Genomic DNA, 18,751 nt, shown 5'->3' on the forward strand with positions numbered 1-18,751 from the left:
GCACACAATGACGGTTCGCAACATGCTTCTCCTACAGTAGTGATCCTTTGTGTGGGAAGTCCAGACTCCCTTAAAAGAAAAACATCTGCATAGCAGAACCAAGATTGTTTGGAGCAAGAGAATTTTTGCCATTGGAACATTCTCATTAAATTAGGATAAGAGATGGTCTCAGGAAAGGTCAATCGAAGCACTCACTCCTTTCTGATTTTTCTTTTTTTAAATTTTCAGGAAGAGAAATCTTTGCTGACAGCTGTCAACTATCAATGAGCTGTATACTCAGTACAAAGAATGGAGGAAGTCTCTGGGACAATATTCTTAACAGTGAGTGTTCAAATTTCTACTTCTACATGAAACCCATTCATTTTTATTCTTTTAGAAATCAGTTTGGATAAGCAGTCTTTATTGTTTCTCTCATCCCAACTAATCGTTTCCTATTTAAAATGCCTATAACCCTGGCAGCAAAAGATATATTTTATTTCTTAAAAATACCCCTCAAGATGTTTAATATAAGGTATTCACAATATATGTGCTTAATACATCCTAACTTTTTGCAGGATTAATGTTTTATTTTTAATGAAAAAAACAGATCTCAATAATGGCTTTTGACGTTATAGATAACTTCTGTAAATCTAGTTAAATGTGTTTTTCTACTACTACACTTTTTTTTCAATGCTTAAAGGTTATATGTTACACTACTAGTGACAAATTGTGTATTCCTGGAAGTATTTGTTTTTGTTTGGTATTATAAAATTATCAGAAACTATCAAACCTGAATTTAATATGTAAAATATGCTATTTATACAAGACAGTTCACATACCTTATCCCACCTCTTTGCAGACTAAATCAAATTTCTTTATTGATTTTTCACTTTTGAAATTTAAGTAAATGAGCATATATTTTTTAGATATTAGGAAGCTTCTTCTAATAAAATGACATGGAAAAAAGTAGGCTGAATGAAGAAAATAACTTTAATTTTCATTATCACACTATATAAAAAAACCTGCTATGTATTAAATAACAAATAAAGAACATAAAATGAGAAAACATGAATAAATTTTTAGGGTTTAAATCAATATTTCTAAGCATAAAACATCACAAGAAGCGGGCACTGGTGTTTCATGCCTATAATCCTAGCTACTCAGGAGGCTGAGATCTGAGGATTACGGTTCAAAGCCAGCCCTGGCAGGAAAGTACATGAGACTCGTATCTCCAATAAACAATTTGGAAGTGGCACTGTGGTAGAGTGCTAGCCCTGAGCTGAAGAACTGAGGGACGGTGCCCAGGCCCAGAGTTCAAGCTCCACAACTGACAAAATAAAAAAAATCACAAGAAAATAGTAACCCTTATTTAATTATGTTTGAAAAATCCTAAAAATGTATTTATATGAAAAAAATACCTGAAGCAAAATGAAATTGAGGAAAGTATTTGCAAGATATTAAAATCTAAAAATTCATAAGATCATCTTATATAAATTTCACTTGGAACTTTTTGAGAAAACATATCCAGATCTATGTCCACATATATCCATGATTATATATATCTCTATATATCTGTATTTGTCTAGTCCTATATATACACTCTTCTTTATCAAAAGATTATGAACTAATTGAAAGCTATCTAATTACCACATAGCATTACTATCTCCTGCTTTATGTTTTCTATGTATTTAATAAGGATAAAGAAACATGGAGGAAATCGTGAGTCCTAGCTGAGTTAAATGCAGATTTTCTTGGTAGCTAACATTTCTATTAAGTAGTATACCACTGTTAAAGCAAGGCCTACATTTCTTCTTGTCTGAGCTTCCTCATACCTGGAGTTTATATCACTTGTTCATGCTTGAAGAACTTGTATATATATCTGGGAGCAGAAGACCCACTGAAGATGTTTCTATATAAAACTGCATCCTCTGACAAGCCTGAGTCATCAAAGCCCATCTTCCCCAAGTAGGAAAGATGCAGAGTTAATGCCTTGATACTCTTCAACACCAGATCGTTACCTTCAAGTTTTCTTGCATTGAGAAGATCCATGTCTTCCTATTCCCAACAGAATAAAAATAGAGGCATGGGTTGACAATTCATGAGAGAACAGAAATGTGACACACTCATGTAAAAATGTACCTAGCCCATTAATCAAATTAAACAGAAACTGTAATAATAGGAAGACATTATGTTTCATCTACCAAACTGCCAATAATGCAAAACATGTATTTGTTGTGGATGCCTTTAGGAGAAGAGATATGTCTTTACACTGTTGATAGAAGTCTAAATTGGGAAAAGCCATTTTTCAAGATGTTTTACTACAGTATATTTAAAACTTTAAGCGAAACATATCCTTAGTACTAGAATTCTATCTCCAAGAATTATGTAGTAAGAAAAGAATTAAGGGCAGAGTCTTAGGCAAGAGAGTAGGTACTGTATCACAAAATAAATGGTCTCTTCTAATTTATTTATTCATTTAAATTGAAAAATAAAAATTATATGGAATTGCAGGGCTAGCAGCATGCTCAATCTAGCCAGTATGAGGCCCTAATATTCAATCCTTAGTACCGCCAAAAACTACCAAAAAGATAAAACAATGCTAAGAAATTAAAACAAATTAATGTCACAAATTTAAAAACGGTGCCATTCTTAAATTCATTTGTTCTAAAGTTCTACATATCCCCCTCCCCATCCCCATACGGGTAGGGAAACTGAACTTGAACTCAAGTTGAAACTTGACTTGCTTGGCTAGCACTCTATGACTGAAGCTGTCTCCAGCCCTGCTTTTTCCTGGTTATTTTGGAAACAGAGTCTGTGGGACATCCTTCCTGGGCTAGCTTTAAACTGCAATCCTCTGAATCTCAGTGTCCTCAGTTGCTAGGATGACAGGCATGAGCCACTGTATCCCACTCTCAAGTTCCACTTTTGTTAGGTCTGTCATATCCAATCATTTTACTTGGGTTACGAGAACAGCACATTACAAATGATTTTTTTTAATTCTAGTGATTTTCTGAAGCCTCAAACTTTTATAGGCTCATTTAAATATGATTTACCTGTGCGCATGGTATGCACTCCAGCCACAGCAGATGGGATAGTCCATCATAAGGAAATATCTACTATCGACAGTCCAGCACCTGCACATCCCCCGAAGTCTATCTGCCAGAGGTCAAAAGTTTAAGATCTCCCTTTCTGAACTGTATCATTCCTATGGAACCAGTTGGAAGGCAAGACTACTTCTTCCTAATTAATTTAGTCCAAATTGTTGTTTCACAAAGTCACTGATTTTTCAAATCTGCAATATACAAACAGCAACTACCAGTTTGGCTTTTCATAGCCTGTATATATTTCCCTTAGACATATCATAATATGGTCTCCTTTGAGTATGTGTGTGTGTGTGTGTGTGTGTGTGTGTGTGTGTGCTTGCACATGCCAGTCCAGGGGCTTTGAACTGTAATCCTTAGATCTCAGTCTCCTGTGTAGCTAGGATTACAAGTGTGAGCCACCATATATGTAGATACACACACACACACACACACACACACACACACACACACATATATCTCTACATATATATAAATTTTGATACTTTCTCGGGAGCATTCCTTTAAAATCTGATGCTGTAATTTTATGTTTATAAATGTGCACTTTGTTTTTAAGCAAAATAAAGCATTTAAAATAGTACAAAGCCATATGGCAGTTACTAAGATACAAACACTTATTTTCTAGCTATTAATTTAAACGTAGGGCAAAGATACCATACATATACAGACACAGATGTGTAAATATACACAAACACACACATTCAGGTATATTTATAATTCTCTTTGTCTATATATTTTTATCCCCATTTTTCTCATCTTCTCATACACATACAAGAATGCATGCAGGAATACATACATACATACATATGGATCAGAAAAGGAAATAAATTGTTGGTGTCCCTTGGAGTCATACTAAACACAATCCTGAAGTTCAGGCTCCAAAACCAGTAACTTCCAGTAGACTCTGGATGTATGAGTATAGTTTAACAGCTCTATTGAGAGCTATTTTAAATAAAATATCAATTTTAGATAGGAGTGCACTTCCTTTCCCACATCTTTCTAGGACATCAAGTTTTAATTCCGTCAAATATCAATTTGTACTACATTGACTTGACATTTTGTGTGATTTTAATCAATATTAGACAGAAATGTGTCTTTTTAAGTATGCCTTTTCTACAGCAAACACCAAACACATTATGTACACAATATTGTGATAGGGAATATCTAAAAAGACAAGAAATCTTGAAGAATGGACAGTGGTGTATGTTCCCAAGACCCTTCCATATCCAGTGCTACTCATTTCTCTTTCCTTTTACTTATAAGATGCTAAAGCTTCACAAGGTAAAAAACATCCCTTCCCTGAGCTCCACAGGAGTGGCCAGCCTAGCTCCCTTATTATTGCTCATTTGAGCACTAGAAAGAAAAATCTCCATTGGCTGTTGTCACATACTAGCCACGCCTACCACACAGAAGTAAACGCCTTCCATTCAAAAGATTGGCACTTACTAAGAAAGACTATTAGAAGTTGATTCCTTTGATGACACTCTGTCTCCCTTAGAATCTGTAAATTGATTCTGTTTTCTTAAGTCCCTCTATGCTTCTTTCCAGGGTGCTTCTTCTATACTTTTGTGTTAAATATTGGTGAACTCAGAATTCTGTCTGCAGACTCTTTTCTCTTTTACTTACCTTTGGGAATAAGTCTTTGGGTCTTGGGAATCTTGTTTCTAAGTAGATATTTCTAAACATAATTGGACTGCAACATATATGGATATGTGTTTCATATATATAAATATGAATGTGTATATAATTTCCTAATAGATAACGGAACTGATTAGACACAAACACCTCAAAACAACTGAACCATGTCTGAGTTTTTTTTTATGCTGGTCCTGGTTTGAACTAAGGTCCTGAGCACTAATCCCTGAGCATTTTTTGCTCAAGGGTAGTGTACTCCCATTTGAGCAAGAGTGTCACTTTTGGTAATTGTGATGCTTAGTTGGAGTCTCACAGACTTTCCTGCCTTGGCTGGCTTAGAACCACAATCCTCAGATCTCAGCTTCCCAAAAAGCTAGGAATACAAGCGTGAGCTATAACATCTGGCTGAATTATTAATATCATCAAAATAATATATTTTAAGTCTCAATTTGGGTTATTACATCCTTTGCCTACTTTCATTCGAGAGAAGATAGGATTTAAAATTATTTTTAAGATTTAATTCGGGATTTTTTAAAAAATAAGGTTTCTAACTAGCCACATATTTGTAATCCCCAAGCCTCTATTTTTCTAGTGCTTAAATTACAGGCTGGTGCTACCATCTCTGACATGAAAATATAGAAAATATAGCTTTTAAATTATTTGCCTTCTCTTTGATCTTATGCAATGAATTTGACCACTAAATCTTTTTTTTTTTAATTTTTTCTTTTCTGGTCTTGAGGTTTGAACTCTGGGCCTACGTGCAGTCCCTGAGTTCTTTTTGCTCAAGCCTAACCCTCTACCATTTGAACCATGGAGCCACTTCCAGCTTTTTTCTGTGATTTAACTGGCAATAAGAATCTCATAGACTTTCCTGCCCCAGCTGGCTTCCAGCTATGATCTTTAGATCTCAGCCTCTGAATAGCTACGATTATAGACGTAGGCCACCATCTGACTAGTAAATCTTAATTCCAGCTATCTGAATGGGTTTTCCTTTCCTCCTTAGGCCTTGAACTTATATATTTTTTCATGTTGATAATGATAATACTATCTGACCGGCCCCAGTTTCTCCCAAGCCTGACCTCTGTGTTGGTGAGTTTTCTTTTCTTTCTTTTCTTATATCTTTAAGTAGTTGTACAAAGGTGTTACCAAACCAACACATTGTATGTTGATCAGTGTATCTTGATCAGAGTACTCCCTTTCGTCATTCTTCTCCTTCCCTCCCAATGAATTTTATGTTATGTAACGGAATACCTAAGGCTGGGTAGCTTCTAAAGAAGTCTGTTTGGCTCATTGTTTCAAAGGCTGAAAGCCCAAGGTAGGGCTGCCTATCTGTGCTGCCTGCCTTGAGGACCTCTTGATAGAAACACATTGAGGAGGGAAGCAAAAAGGGAGCCAGCCATGAGAGGATAGGAGGCATGAGGCAGTGAGTGGCCTCTCTTCCAACAGGCTTCTCTCACTAAGCATAGCATGCATCCTTCCTGAGGGGAGAGCCTTCTGTGACCTAATTGCCTTCCTCTAGGACCCATTATCTCCAAACATTGACACACTGGAGCTAAACCTACCCACCAACGAGCCTTTGGGGAGTGAACCACAACCAAATTTGAACAAGTCTACTGCTTCCTCATTCAACAACAACTTTGTTTCCAGGCTCAGATACTGGGAGAGGTGAGCACAATTGGCGACCAAGCCCATGTCTCTACAGACGACTTCTGGGTATGTCCAGGGAAGACTTGGCACAGTCTCAACTCTCAGGTGCTCTGGGCTCCACATGATGGACGTTCGGCTTTAGGAACAGTCCCCAAGGTTCTCACCTGTGTGAGTGCATAGGAGCTTTAAGTCTCTGCTCCAACGCTACCTCCTTCCTCCTCTGTATAATGTTCTCTCCTCTCCTCTTCCTAAAGACCTCAATTTGCTAGGTGCTCACACGGACATTGCATATTTTGCTGTAATAACACTTACCATATTAAAATCCAATTACGTGTCTACTTACCTATCTGTTCAACTAGCCTGGGAGTTTCTAGAGGTCAGGAACTACATCTTATTAAATTTTGTTTTTCCACACTTGGTACAATAGTCAGCATTTATTATTCATTGGATGAAGACATGGTTATTATACTAAACAAAAAAATCAATTCAATAAGCCACATCCAAACTTTATTCAATTTTTAGTTTCCGTGTGACTTAAAATAATATCTAAGTCAAGGTAACAGTCCTCAGACATTCTTAATTACCCTTTGCTGAAGTAGGTATGCATTTGTTACTCATTTCAATATCCATCCAAATAGCTTTTACATTTAGTTTATGTACAGCCTAGTCATTACAGAAGATAATCTGAAGTCAACCAGTAAATAGAAGAAAATTTCAATATAGTGAAGCTGTTTTTCAAAGTACTCAGTAAATAATGTATTAAGATTTTCACATATAAAGGCCTATCTGTATGAAATGTTAATAAGCAAAATTACTATGTCTTAATAAAATTATTCTTTAAAATAGCACACACAAAAATTCAGTTAGTTGTTTTTCAAACACTTGAATACACTCAGAATGGCAAATAAAACTAAGGTTCTATGGCTTTAACATTTATGTTTTTCTGTTTCAGTGATAATTACATCAATAAATCTGACTCAGCAATCACTGCCGTTCAATTCATTAATTAAACCTATTTTACTGCTGCTGCTGGGATTTTTCAAGGATATCAAAAACACATTCAAAAATCAAAATTACATACATCATCAATTTTGATAGGTATATAGAATACTTCTCTTCAATTTCAGCTCTGCAACTAAGAGAATAGACAGAATCTCAACAGAGACAGCTTATACTCTACTTCAGAAAAAAAAAAATACTTGGAAGAGCTGAATGCCAGTGTTTCATGCCTATAATCCTACCTACTCAAGAAGATGAAATCTGAGGATCATGGTTCAAAACCAGCCCAGGAAAAAAAGTCTGGAGAATCTTATCTCCAATCAATCAGCAACAAACCAGAAGTGGAGGCCTGGCTCAAGTGGTAGAGCATCATCCTTGAGCAAAATAAAAAAAAAAAAGGCTGAGCAAAAGCAAGAACAGAAGGCCCTGAGTTCAAGCCCTGGTACTGACAAACGGAAAAAATAAACATTTAGAACTGGAGATGAGTTTAATTGAAATGTCAATATCCATGTGATAGTAAACTGATCAGTTTACTGAAAATCCTTTTAGGTTGGAAATATATAAATGTATATAGATGCTTAAACAATAGCAATGATAGATTTTTACAAGGTGTAATGGGTACTGTTTAATAATGCTAAATGATATGTTTGTGGGTATAGAAGCATGATCAGGACCATGCTTCAAGGTCAACTGGGACAAAAAATCAACAGTTCAGGTGACTGCTGTGGTTACACAGAAAACAATGTCTGTGATACCAGATATGCAAAAGGCATTGGTAGGAGGAGCAGTCTGATATCAGCAAAAGGGCCTGAGAATGTGTCTAAAGTTGTAGACACCTGACAAATAAGTGCTAGGTCCTAATTTCAAACTCTAATGCTGCCCCAATTTTTTCATTTAAATCATAACTTCTATGCTTAAGAGTGAGTTGTACGTATCTATGAAATGAATATATTTCATCTTTAATGAAAAAATGGTAGCTTTTGCTCAGAATGACAAGTTGCAATTGAATCCATGAATTTATGTGTACCACGGCAATACAATTATTTGTATGTATTAGAAACGATCTAGCTGTGTTTTGCAAGATAGCAACCTAACTCTGAGCTTGATTTAGTAAGCACAGACATTACTTTGGCTATTCTTTTTGACATATTGGAGCACCTAAAACATTAAATGTAATTTACAACAGTAGATGATGCCAGACCTGACCTCTGCATGCCAGAAGTGGATCTGTGATGGAATTTACACTTACTTTATAACTAATATTTCTAGCTGACTCTCTTTAAATTAGAATAGCATTGAAGGAACATTTATTTCTTACAGCAACCGGGAATACCATCTTTGTTCTCACAACCAACTTTTAAAGAGGGCTGAAAGAAAGGTTTGGAAGTAAAGTAAAAGGAGTGGAATTAACCTATTGAAGCAAAACCTACATTTCTCTTTGACAAATCCAAAATACTAGTCCCTTTGTGAAAAGAGCCAGCCTATCCTGACAGGTGACATCACTGGGTACGCCAGTGCAACTAGTGGTTTTTCCCAAGCCCTTCTAGAATTTAATTGGTAATGGAATAGCTATAGGCTCTTCCATTTCGTCCCTCTCACCTATATCTAAGTGCTCAGAAGAAGAAGAAATAGCAGCACCCACATCTCCAGAGAACACATTCGTCCTGACACAGTATTTTGGATTGCAAAGTAGCTCAGGTTCTCTGGTGAAAGCTTGATGTAAATGGTACGATCACAACAATTTATCAGATTGGTTTAAGAGACAGAACTTTCTTTGTCCCCCATAAAGTACAATAACTTAAACTTTTAGACCAAATCTCTCTGCATGGGAAGTCTACTTTTTAAATGCTTATTTCATAGGACAACTAAAATTGATTCATTGAAAAGTGTTTTTGCTGTACAAAGTAAGTATCTTCTACACGAAAAAAAATTTAAAGAATGAAATTGAATATTATACCCTTTGGGTGAGTCAAATTAGTCCTTAATACTTCTGTATCATGCACAATTAGTGTGGCATTAGTGGGGTCCTACAACAGGTACATTGCAAAGACCCCAGATGAGAACTCAAGTCTTATGGGAATGATTTATTTTATTGTGTGAACTGATGAGCCTTTTAATTGACTGGCTGTCTAAGTAACATGCCTTTCAGGGAAATACTACTTTTGAAATTTCCTTTGGCCAGGAGGAGAAGGAGCATGCTAAAGTCTTTGAAGTCTGCAGCCGTCAGACTAATTATCAGCACCATTCCATGCCCGTTCGTTTAATTACAGTACATTAAAAAGGATGTGGGCTTGGGGAGAAAAATAAGAGAGTCAATACGTGGTGACCGAAATTCTAGACTATGTACATTATCATTATGTATTTTCTGGGAAAGGCCATTTTTTCCCTTCTTACAAAGATGGGACTGATGCAGACAGAGGAAAGGTAAAACAGAAGTAGGAGAGATGCCGGGGCATCGAGGGAGCATTGTTTGTGGGCCCAAATTAGATTGGGGTCTGGTATTATTTATTTATCTTCATGATATAATATTCTACCTTTACCAATAATAATAAAGGCACCTGATCACTGATAGCTCTCCAGATACCAGGGGAACTGGTATTCTAAGTATAATATACACTTCAACTCGATTAATCTTCACCAAAGCCCTATCTTGATGGGGAATTATATGTACTGCTCTCTCTATTTTCCCCAGTAGACAGACCAGAATAGGAAGTCAATGTGGCTTGCCCTAGGTCACATATCTGGGGGCAGAGGGGGGGGGGAACCAAGTGGCTTGTGTCTGGACACCATTTTTCAACTAAGGTCCTCAATGAAGGCTCTTATGTCATTAATTCATAGTAAGGAAGAATGGCAGTGCCAACTTTTCCTAGCCTGCCTGACACTAAAGCTCATCTTTTCTGATCAAAGGTCATCAATGAGAGGTGAAGGAAGGAAGGCAGCACAAAGGAGCAAGGTGAGAGACCTACCCAATAGAGAGAACACCCCACAGTTGTGAAATGAAGTTTAACTTACAGAGTAGCAGGCCAGCAAAGGAAGGCTGCACTCATTTGACTACTGACCCCTGTGTTTTTAAAAAAAATACAGACATCTTTTCTGATACCAGTTTCTAAATGATAAAGAGCAAGCTGCTTCTGAGAAATGACACCCATGCAAACATTTTTTTTAAGCCTTAAAGATTAATGCTTTGTGAAAGTAAGGAATCTTTTGTTCCTGACATTTAAATAGATATTCAGAATCCAGATCAGATTATTTGCAAAGCTGGATAGTGGGAGTTTAGTCTTTTAAGGGGCTTTTAAGCATACATCAGAGCCCTCAAATAATGCAGAATGTACTGGTAATGCCACTCTATCATATTATTTTGTACTTTTCAATACATCCCTGATGCATGGCGGGTGATCATAAACTTAATTCGGAAACTCAATATACTGTACGTTTTTCCCCTCTAAAATTCTGCTTAACTTCAAATTCTCATGGCTGGTAAAAAGTTAAGTTTTGCAAAATAATGGGTGTTATCACTTGTTTTGAATGTCTGCCAACATGGAGATGTGTACATGGCATGGCCCAAATGTTCCTTTACTCTCCTGGGATGCACCGGCCATCAAGATTTCATTAGCCACACAGCAGTTCTAACACCTTCTTCATTTGAACTGTTGGCCTCTTTATCAATAAATAAATGAAATCTAATTTCATATAGTGACTAAACCCTTCTTTGAAGTTGTAACTAGGACGTCAGGTGTTCTGTTTGAATAATTTTACAAATGTTGAATAACATCTTTTCCAGGGGAAAACGGTCCCATTCACAGTTCTCCTGAATGATAAAAAAGTCAGTGCAAGCTTCCAAGTTAACTGGAATGAAAATAAATCAGTGTCTGGGTTCTAAATTACCTTCATTTCGGTGAGTTACATTACCCCATCCTTCCTGTTTCAACCTTCGCTGACATAAAAAGGCTACCAAAGAAACATTTCATGACAATAACAAATAAATGAGGCCATAAAATATTGAGGAGTCAGAGAAAAATGTAAGTGGAAACAACACTCTTTCAGTGTTAGAGTAACTTAAAATACATAAGGAGAATAGAACTTAATTAGATAGTTATCAGAAATATTTGACTAGATGTAGAAATAGAAATAAAATATGACTTGAACATATTACTTATAAAGAGGCTGGAAGAACTTTTATATAATTGTAAATTGTAGTTCTTATGAGAACCCAGGAATAAATAAATTGTTCCAGGTCCTTACTGAATTCTACTTTAACGATCCTTTGGCCTTTGTGAATAATCACTGATATTTCATAGCAATGAAATTAATCTGAAATGTTCCTATGGATATACATATTAGAAACATATAAAATAGCCAGTACTCATTAGGATACTGTTTTCTTTCCTCTGATTTTCTCTCTTAAACTCACCCCAGAAGAAATTCTTAAGACCATTAAAATGTTGTTTAAAAAAACAAGCAAAAAACAAACCTTGAGAAAAGAGCAAACACAAGAGCACAAATGAGCCCTGTCCAGCTCAACAAACCGCTTTTGATGTTTTATACTCTATGATTAATTGATCTGTATATTCTCATTAATACTCTTCCCTCCCCCCTCCTCCTCTCCCCCCCCTCTCTCCTTATCTGTCTACATTCTCCTTCATTTCCACCCTGGGGAGAAAGGCAAGGGCGCAACTTCTCTTGACTTTCCACCACTGTATAAGCAAGGTCTAGGAGATTAGCAGGGAAAGAAATTCCTCCTCTAGTTAATAATCATCCAATAATAATGCAAATGGAAACAGGCAGTGACATGAGAAACTCATATCTTCCTTCTCTCTTCTCAATCTTTAGATACTATGTATAGCTAACTAGAGATGACTAAGCTTGTCTTGCATTTTTTCTAGAAGAATAGAAGAAGAAAAAAGAAAAAAATGGTACAAATTGGAAATTTACCATGAGATAGTTCTAATAGAATTTCAAAAATGATTAATTTATATCTTATCAACATATAGTTATGATAGCAAAGTATATTTGTTATTAGATAGAGAAAAGATATGCTATAAAAATTTTCGGAGGAATCAGAAAGAGCGACATTGCCCATTTGTTAGGAAATGTTAAGACTTGGAAAAAAATATATTAAGCAAAGTAAGCCAGGCCCAAAGAAACATAGGTCCCATGGTTTCCCTTATTTGCAATAACTAGTATAGGTATAGGACAAGCAGAAAAAGTCAAAAGCTATGTACATATGACCATATAAGATAATGCTAAGCAAAATGAACCCAAGATAGGGAAACAACTTGTTTTTTTTTCTTTCTTGCTATTGTTTTTAATGTATCTAAAATGTACTATGAGATTTTTTTTTTCTTGTATGTTCCTCCCCCACAGTATAACCCTGGTTTTCACTGTATTTGATGCCCTGCATGTTGTCTATACAGTTTTCTAATGTGGGGAGGAGAAGGGAAATAAAATCCTGAAACAAGGATACAGGTTGACCTATTGTAACAATGACATGTACAACACACTATGTTGAAAACGAACTTTACAACTTTGGGGGGAGAGAGGGGAGTTGGGGAGGTGGCACGAGAAGGGATAGTAGGGGAAAAACAAAGGAGGGGGTAACAATGCTCAATAGGAAATGCACTCATTACCTTACTCATGTAACTGTAACCCTTCTGTATACTATTTTTACAATTAAATCCACAAAAAAATTGGCGAGGAAAGGGCAAATTGACCCACTGTGAAAAATAACTACATGAATGGATAATTACATGAATGAAGTAGGATGTAAGTGATCAGAACCAAGTTCAGTATCTTGCTACATCCTTCCTTCCTCCTTCCTTCCTTCCTTCCTTCCTTCCTTCCTTCCTTCCTTCCTTCGTTCCTCCTTTCCTCCTTTCCTCCTTTCCTTCTTTCTTTCTTTCTTTCTTTCTTTCTTTCTTTCTTTCTTTCTTTCTTTCTTTCTTTCTTTCTTTCCTTTTTGTATATTTTAGCAAAATAGAATGTATTATTTGACTAACCCCATGTACATGCAATTGCTCAAGGTGTGTTATCCAAGTGAATATAGGAATGATAACTAGGTATGGTTAATGTAAGTAACTGTAAGTAGGTAAGGTTAATGACTAATGAATCTTCTCTGAAAACTGCTAGAAACATGGGATTTACAGGGGTGAATGGATTCGCTGGAGGAAATGTTGGCAGCCAGACTTAAAACTTCATTTTGTCCAGAAGAATTCTTCTTGGGGGCTGGGATAAAGCCAGCCTCCACCAAGAACCTACACTTCCAAAATGAGATATGGAGTGGTATGTTTTAATTGATCTTTACTTGGATTTAATGCACTAAAATATTCCAATGGTTTAAATTAGACTTTCCTTCCCCACTAATAGTGAGTACCTAATAAGCACTGGGAACATCATACTATGACTTGGCTGGAACGGCAAGCTGATCACAGATCTGCAATCCTATTACACAGCAAAGAGGACAAACGTGTTCAGTAAATACTAACAACAGGATATGATTAAGAAAACCACCATCTTTCTTTTCACATGTCCTGCGAGTCTTCTATTTTTCATTGTTTTTTCTTTGTGATGCATTGGATACACACAACATTAATAAACCAGGCTGGAACAGTAATAAATTCTGTTAATATTAAAAACGGAAGGAGAAATGTTTTGGCTGTTTTCTGGAAAGTTGGTGCTGATGTCCTAGGAACAACACTGACTAAAACTTAAGGTTCCTTTTGAATTTATTGTTGCATCTAAATTAACTTTTTAAATCTTATTTCCACACTGACAATTGGACAGAAGTACCAGTCATTTCTTGTGCCATTGCTCTTACAATATGCAAAGCTGCTGTTTGTCTATCCTTCAATCCAATTTTTGTGTGTGGATTTAATTGCATCGTCATCCAGTTCCCAAAGAACATCAAAAGCCACACTGCACCCCCCCTCTTCTTTACCAAACTTTCAACTGCTTTCATCAACGCAAAGTTTAAAGCATGATCAAATTTGTTCTTCAATCACTTGAGCCTTGTTAATAATCTATTCTGTGTGCTTACTCATCCGTTCTAAGATTCTGAAACTTCTTTAAGATATTTTTCAAGAGGAATCTACAAAGACATCTTTGATTGCTAGCTGGCTCTGGGGTAAACTTTATCAACACTTGGTCTGATTCTCCACCGAGGCTAACAGGTGACAAAGTCCAAGATCAGTCAAATCTTTTCTCTCTTTTTCTAATCTTTTCTCTCTTTGTGTCTGTACATGATTAAAGTGTTTTTCGAAACTATAGCTCACACTTCACAGACTGCTTGCATAATTTAACCACCTGATGTCAAATATTGATTTCTGCATCCCCCCCACATCCCAGGAGGATAAAAACATATTCAAGGGCATTTCTTGGGTTCTACTGCATGAAAACAAAAAGAGAAAGAAAGATGGGAGGAAGGAAAAGAGAAAACACAAACCATAGTCGACCAAAACAGATAGAAGCACTGAACGCCAATACAGTAAATTTAAAAGAAAAGAAAAGAAAGAAAGAAAGGAAAGGAAAGGAAAAAAAAGAAACTTACCAGTGTCACTGTCGGACTTGTTTTCGTGCTCTGTGTCGGTCAGGGTGAGGGCTGAGTTGGACCGACTTGACAGGCAGGAGCTGCGGCCTGATTTGACCCCCCTGCCCCAAAGTCTCATGGCATGCTCTGGGGACATCACTGCTTCATTTTCAGTATCAGCATCTGACCCTGCACTGATAGAGTAACCTCTGTGAGGGAGCCCCATTTCCGCACAAAAGGCCAGTCCTCTTCGAGTTGCTGGTTCACAAACTCCTAACTGCCTTAGGGTAAAATTCTGTCCTAATTAGGGGGAGAAAAAGAACAACTAGTAAGTATATGAATAGTGTTAGCTTCACTTTAGTTGCTTCTTATTATGATTACTTATTACAGAAAATCTCCCTGAAACAAATACTCAAGCATTCAAGCCTTGTCACTGTCAGCATCAGGTGTTAACGTTAGCTTCGCATGACATATGCTCAAATTGGTAATTACGGGAGGGGGGTGTGTGGATAATCCCAATACTGAATGAGGGTCCGCTGGCTCCATCTCAACTGTCTAAACCCATCAGCCCTTCTGGAAAGACGGCCCAATGGCCAGCCCATGAACACTAACCCAGAGGAAAGATTTATTACTACTGGCAAAATTTTGTTGCGCAGATTTGTAAGGCAATAGTAATGGTCAAAACTGTGTTCTATGATCTGGTTCCAGACTTCAGATAGGAGATTTTCCTACCCAGATGTCATTCTTTGGGAGAAAAATAAGTAAGGTGTCCCTTAAGAATAAGTGATTGGAGGCAAATATGGTGAAATATTAAAATAAATTGTGTTCCAATGTGAATAATCTCAGCATCAATGCTAAAAATGAATGCTGTTAGTTTTTTAAAACCAAGAGTGTTTTATTGTTTATTATTTATTCTCTTTAGTTTATTATTTACTTCAGCAAATAAACATATACTCTTTGTGTGTGCGTGTGTGTGCACATGTGTGTGTATTACACATTAAAGTGAAAAATTACAGCATACTTTGGATTATCTTTAACTTCCTAGACTTTTCACTGTAATGAACACCTGGAAACCTCTGTATTGATCAGAGTAAACCAATTTTGGTAAATAAAGTGCACTCTAAAAATACAGTGGGAGTCTGATGTATTTAAAAATTAATGATGAAATCAAGTTCCCTGAAAAATAAATGGCTGTGAACTCTGCAGGCCTTTACTAATAAATTGAGCATACTGAAACTCATGACACTGCAATAACTTAAAGCAAAAGTGTTTAAATTAGATGGCACTTTAAAATGACGGCTGTTATTAATGACTTTTGCAGTCCTGTGTTTATTGTTGGAGTCTCACATTTGTTTTATATGGGTGAAAAGAGGTGAGAAAAATATTTGCTTGGAGGATACAGATATATGGCTTTCCTATTGCTTATCTATTGTCCAACCATGGCAGAGGCTGAGATTTGGGAACCTGACTCAAGTACACACAAGGAATAAGGGCACACATAGACGGATTTACATGCAACTACTTAAGCCAAGCTTTTAAGAAAATGAAGCATTTATATAGCTCATCATTTTAACTTGCCTATTTCTCTCTTATCCTCACAATTTAGAGTTAATTGCTAATAGGGGAAACTGTAATTTTTAAAAAGGGCATTATAATAAACTATGTGTGACAAAATAACATGTAGAATCTTGTAGAAGATCAATGAAGCATGATATACAATATTGTAAATAGTTGGTTGTAAAGATATTTACCCTGTCTAGGACTTAGTATATTTTAACTAATGTAGTTAATTGCTTTATTGCTGTGGTCCTATCAGAGGTTGAAAGCAGCCTTATCTCGGTTAGACTTCTCAATGGATCTCAGCAATGCCAATAATAAATAATGAAAAGTTTGCTACAATTAGTGGCAAATCAAACTGTGCTTAACATGAAGATGGGAATATCCATCAGAACAAAAAAGGTATAAAAAATGGAAAATTTTCTTCTCTCTGGACAGTAAGAAAATCAGCAACAGTGTCAGGATTAAAAAAAAAATTAGTGTGGATTTTATTTCTGAAAGGCAAACCTGAAGATTAGGGTAATGGCATTGTGGAAGCTAATGGAATTACTGTGCAAGAGTTTGCTCGCTGCTCTTTACATGTCACATTTAAAATGTGGGAGAACTTTAAAATTTTTAAATATTACCATGCCAAAGGTAGAATTTTTCAAAAGAAGAATGTACCCCTCTCCTATTTGGAGAGACGTCCATATTTACATTCCAGACTCAAAAGAGAAAAGTTAAAAGATGGATGGAAGAAATGTTCTTTCTAATCCCTGAAGTGTAACTTGAAACACTCTGCAAATGATTGACATGTCCCCCTATGGCCATCTTGATGCAGAAACCTAGGAGTTGCAACCTGTCTGTTTTCCAGGTATGTAAACACAGCTTACTTCTCAGCTAAATATCACACTGTCCTCCAAACTCCAGAACCTCTGACCCTGCCTTGTCAGCACCTCTCCAGAACTTAACTCTCTTTACAGTGCTTGTGAAATTCAAACCGGAAAGCAACACACCTGCAGGAACACACTTGGGGGGCATTTTTCCTGAATTTAAAAAGTTGACTTTTGTTTTGGAGAAATGAACACTAAACATGGCCTCTGATGAACCTACATCAAAGCCTCTCACTAGCTTTGTCCAAATCACTTCACCAGTATGTTTCATCTTTCAGGGCTCCCATGACTTGGTTTAAGAAATGGCTTGTGTCGGGTTTCTTAAATTATTATCATTATTTGTTTGTGGTACTGGGGATAGAACCCAAGGCCCCCCTTGTGCTAACTAGCCATATACTGTACTGTTTGAGCCACCACCCTCAACCCAAGGGATTATTAATATAAATGTGGTCAAGTGGCTTAAAAATACATACCTTGACAGACATAATTAATAACCACAGAGAAGTATATCATTTAACAGTGGGGAAAGATTCATTTTCTAATCACTTGCCACTGCACCACCAAAGTTATCTTTTCCTTAAGTAATTATCTTCCTCTAAAAATTACCTGCCTCCCCACTTTACAGGGCTATCCATTCTCTTCTTTAGTTATGAGTTTTTAATTTTAGGATACTTTGATCTTTGGCAGCTTGAAGTTTGGACTCAGAAGGGCCTTGAGCATGCTAGGCTGAGCCATGCCTCCAGCCCTGATTTTCACTGTGATTTTTACGACAGGGTCTTACTTCCTACTGGAGTAAAGGCCTGAGCCACTTACTCCCCAACGGTTACATTACCCATCATCGCTGGGATCCCAAGTACATGTCCTCACATCCAGCCTCCTTCTGTGGAGACAAAATCTCACAGACTTTTTCTGCCTAAGATGGCCTGGAACATAAGCCCTCCCTATCCTAGCCTCCCATGTCATTTGGGATGACAGGCCCATGCCACTGTATTGAGCTATGGGTTGAGAAGACAGCTCTCATGAGCTTTTCTGCCTGGGCTGGCCTCAAACCACTGTCCTTTTGTTTCTCGTCCTCCCAAGTAGCTCTGATTAGGATCCCTTGTTTTAATGCAGGTTCTCTTGGGGAGATCTAGCTCTTAAACAAGAACAAGTTAGTCTATTGAATTAGTCCCCAAGACCTAGCAATATTTACTAAGATTATGCTAATGAAAAACATATGCAGCTTGGACAGATATAAAAGATGGAAAGAGGGCTGGGAAGGTGGCTCAGTGGTAGAGCGCTTGCCTTGCATGCCTGAGGCCCTGGGTTCGATTCCTCAGCACCACATAAGCAAAAAGAAAAAAGCCGGAAGTGGCGCTGTGGCTCAAGTGGTAGAGCACTAGCCTTGAGCTGAAGAGCTGAGGGACAACGCCCAGGCCCAGAGTTCAGGCCCCACAACC

At 36.9% G+C, this 18,751-nt stretch overlaps 1 protein-coding gene across 9 annotated transcripts in view; it reads right to left on the bottom strand.

The window, feature by feature from the left end:
- Positions 1-18,751, bottom strand: part of Tenm3 (teneurin transmembrane protein 3) — a 608,309-nt gene that overhangs the window by 403,095 nt on the left and 186,463 nt on the right. For 6 of the 9 annotated variants that reach the window (XM_070016442.1, XM_070016441.1, XM_070016440.1 and 3 more), the window contains exon 3: positions 14,905-15,183. The exons of 2 other annotated variants lie outside the window; for them this stretch is intronic. In XM_070016442.1, coding sequence (XP_069872543.1) covers positions 14,905-15,183 — 279 coding nt within the window. The remainder of the gene's footprint in view (positions 1-14,904; positions 15,184-18,751) is intronic. One more of the 9 variants, XM_070016444.1, reaches the window with a different exon arrangement.

Source organism: Dipodomys merriami, unplaced genomic scaffold (assembly GCF_024711535.1).
Source record: "Dipodomys merriami isolate MVZ:Mamm:240054 unplaced genomic scaffold, mDipMer1.0.p SCAF_12, whole genome shotgun sequence".
NCBI classification, from domain to species: domain Eukaryota; kingdom Metazoa; phylum Chordata; class Mammalia; order Rodentia; family Heteromyidae; genus Dipodomys; species Dipodomys merriami.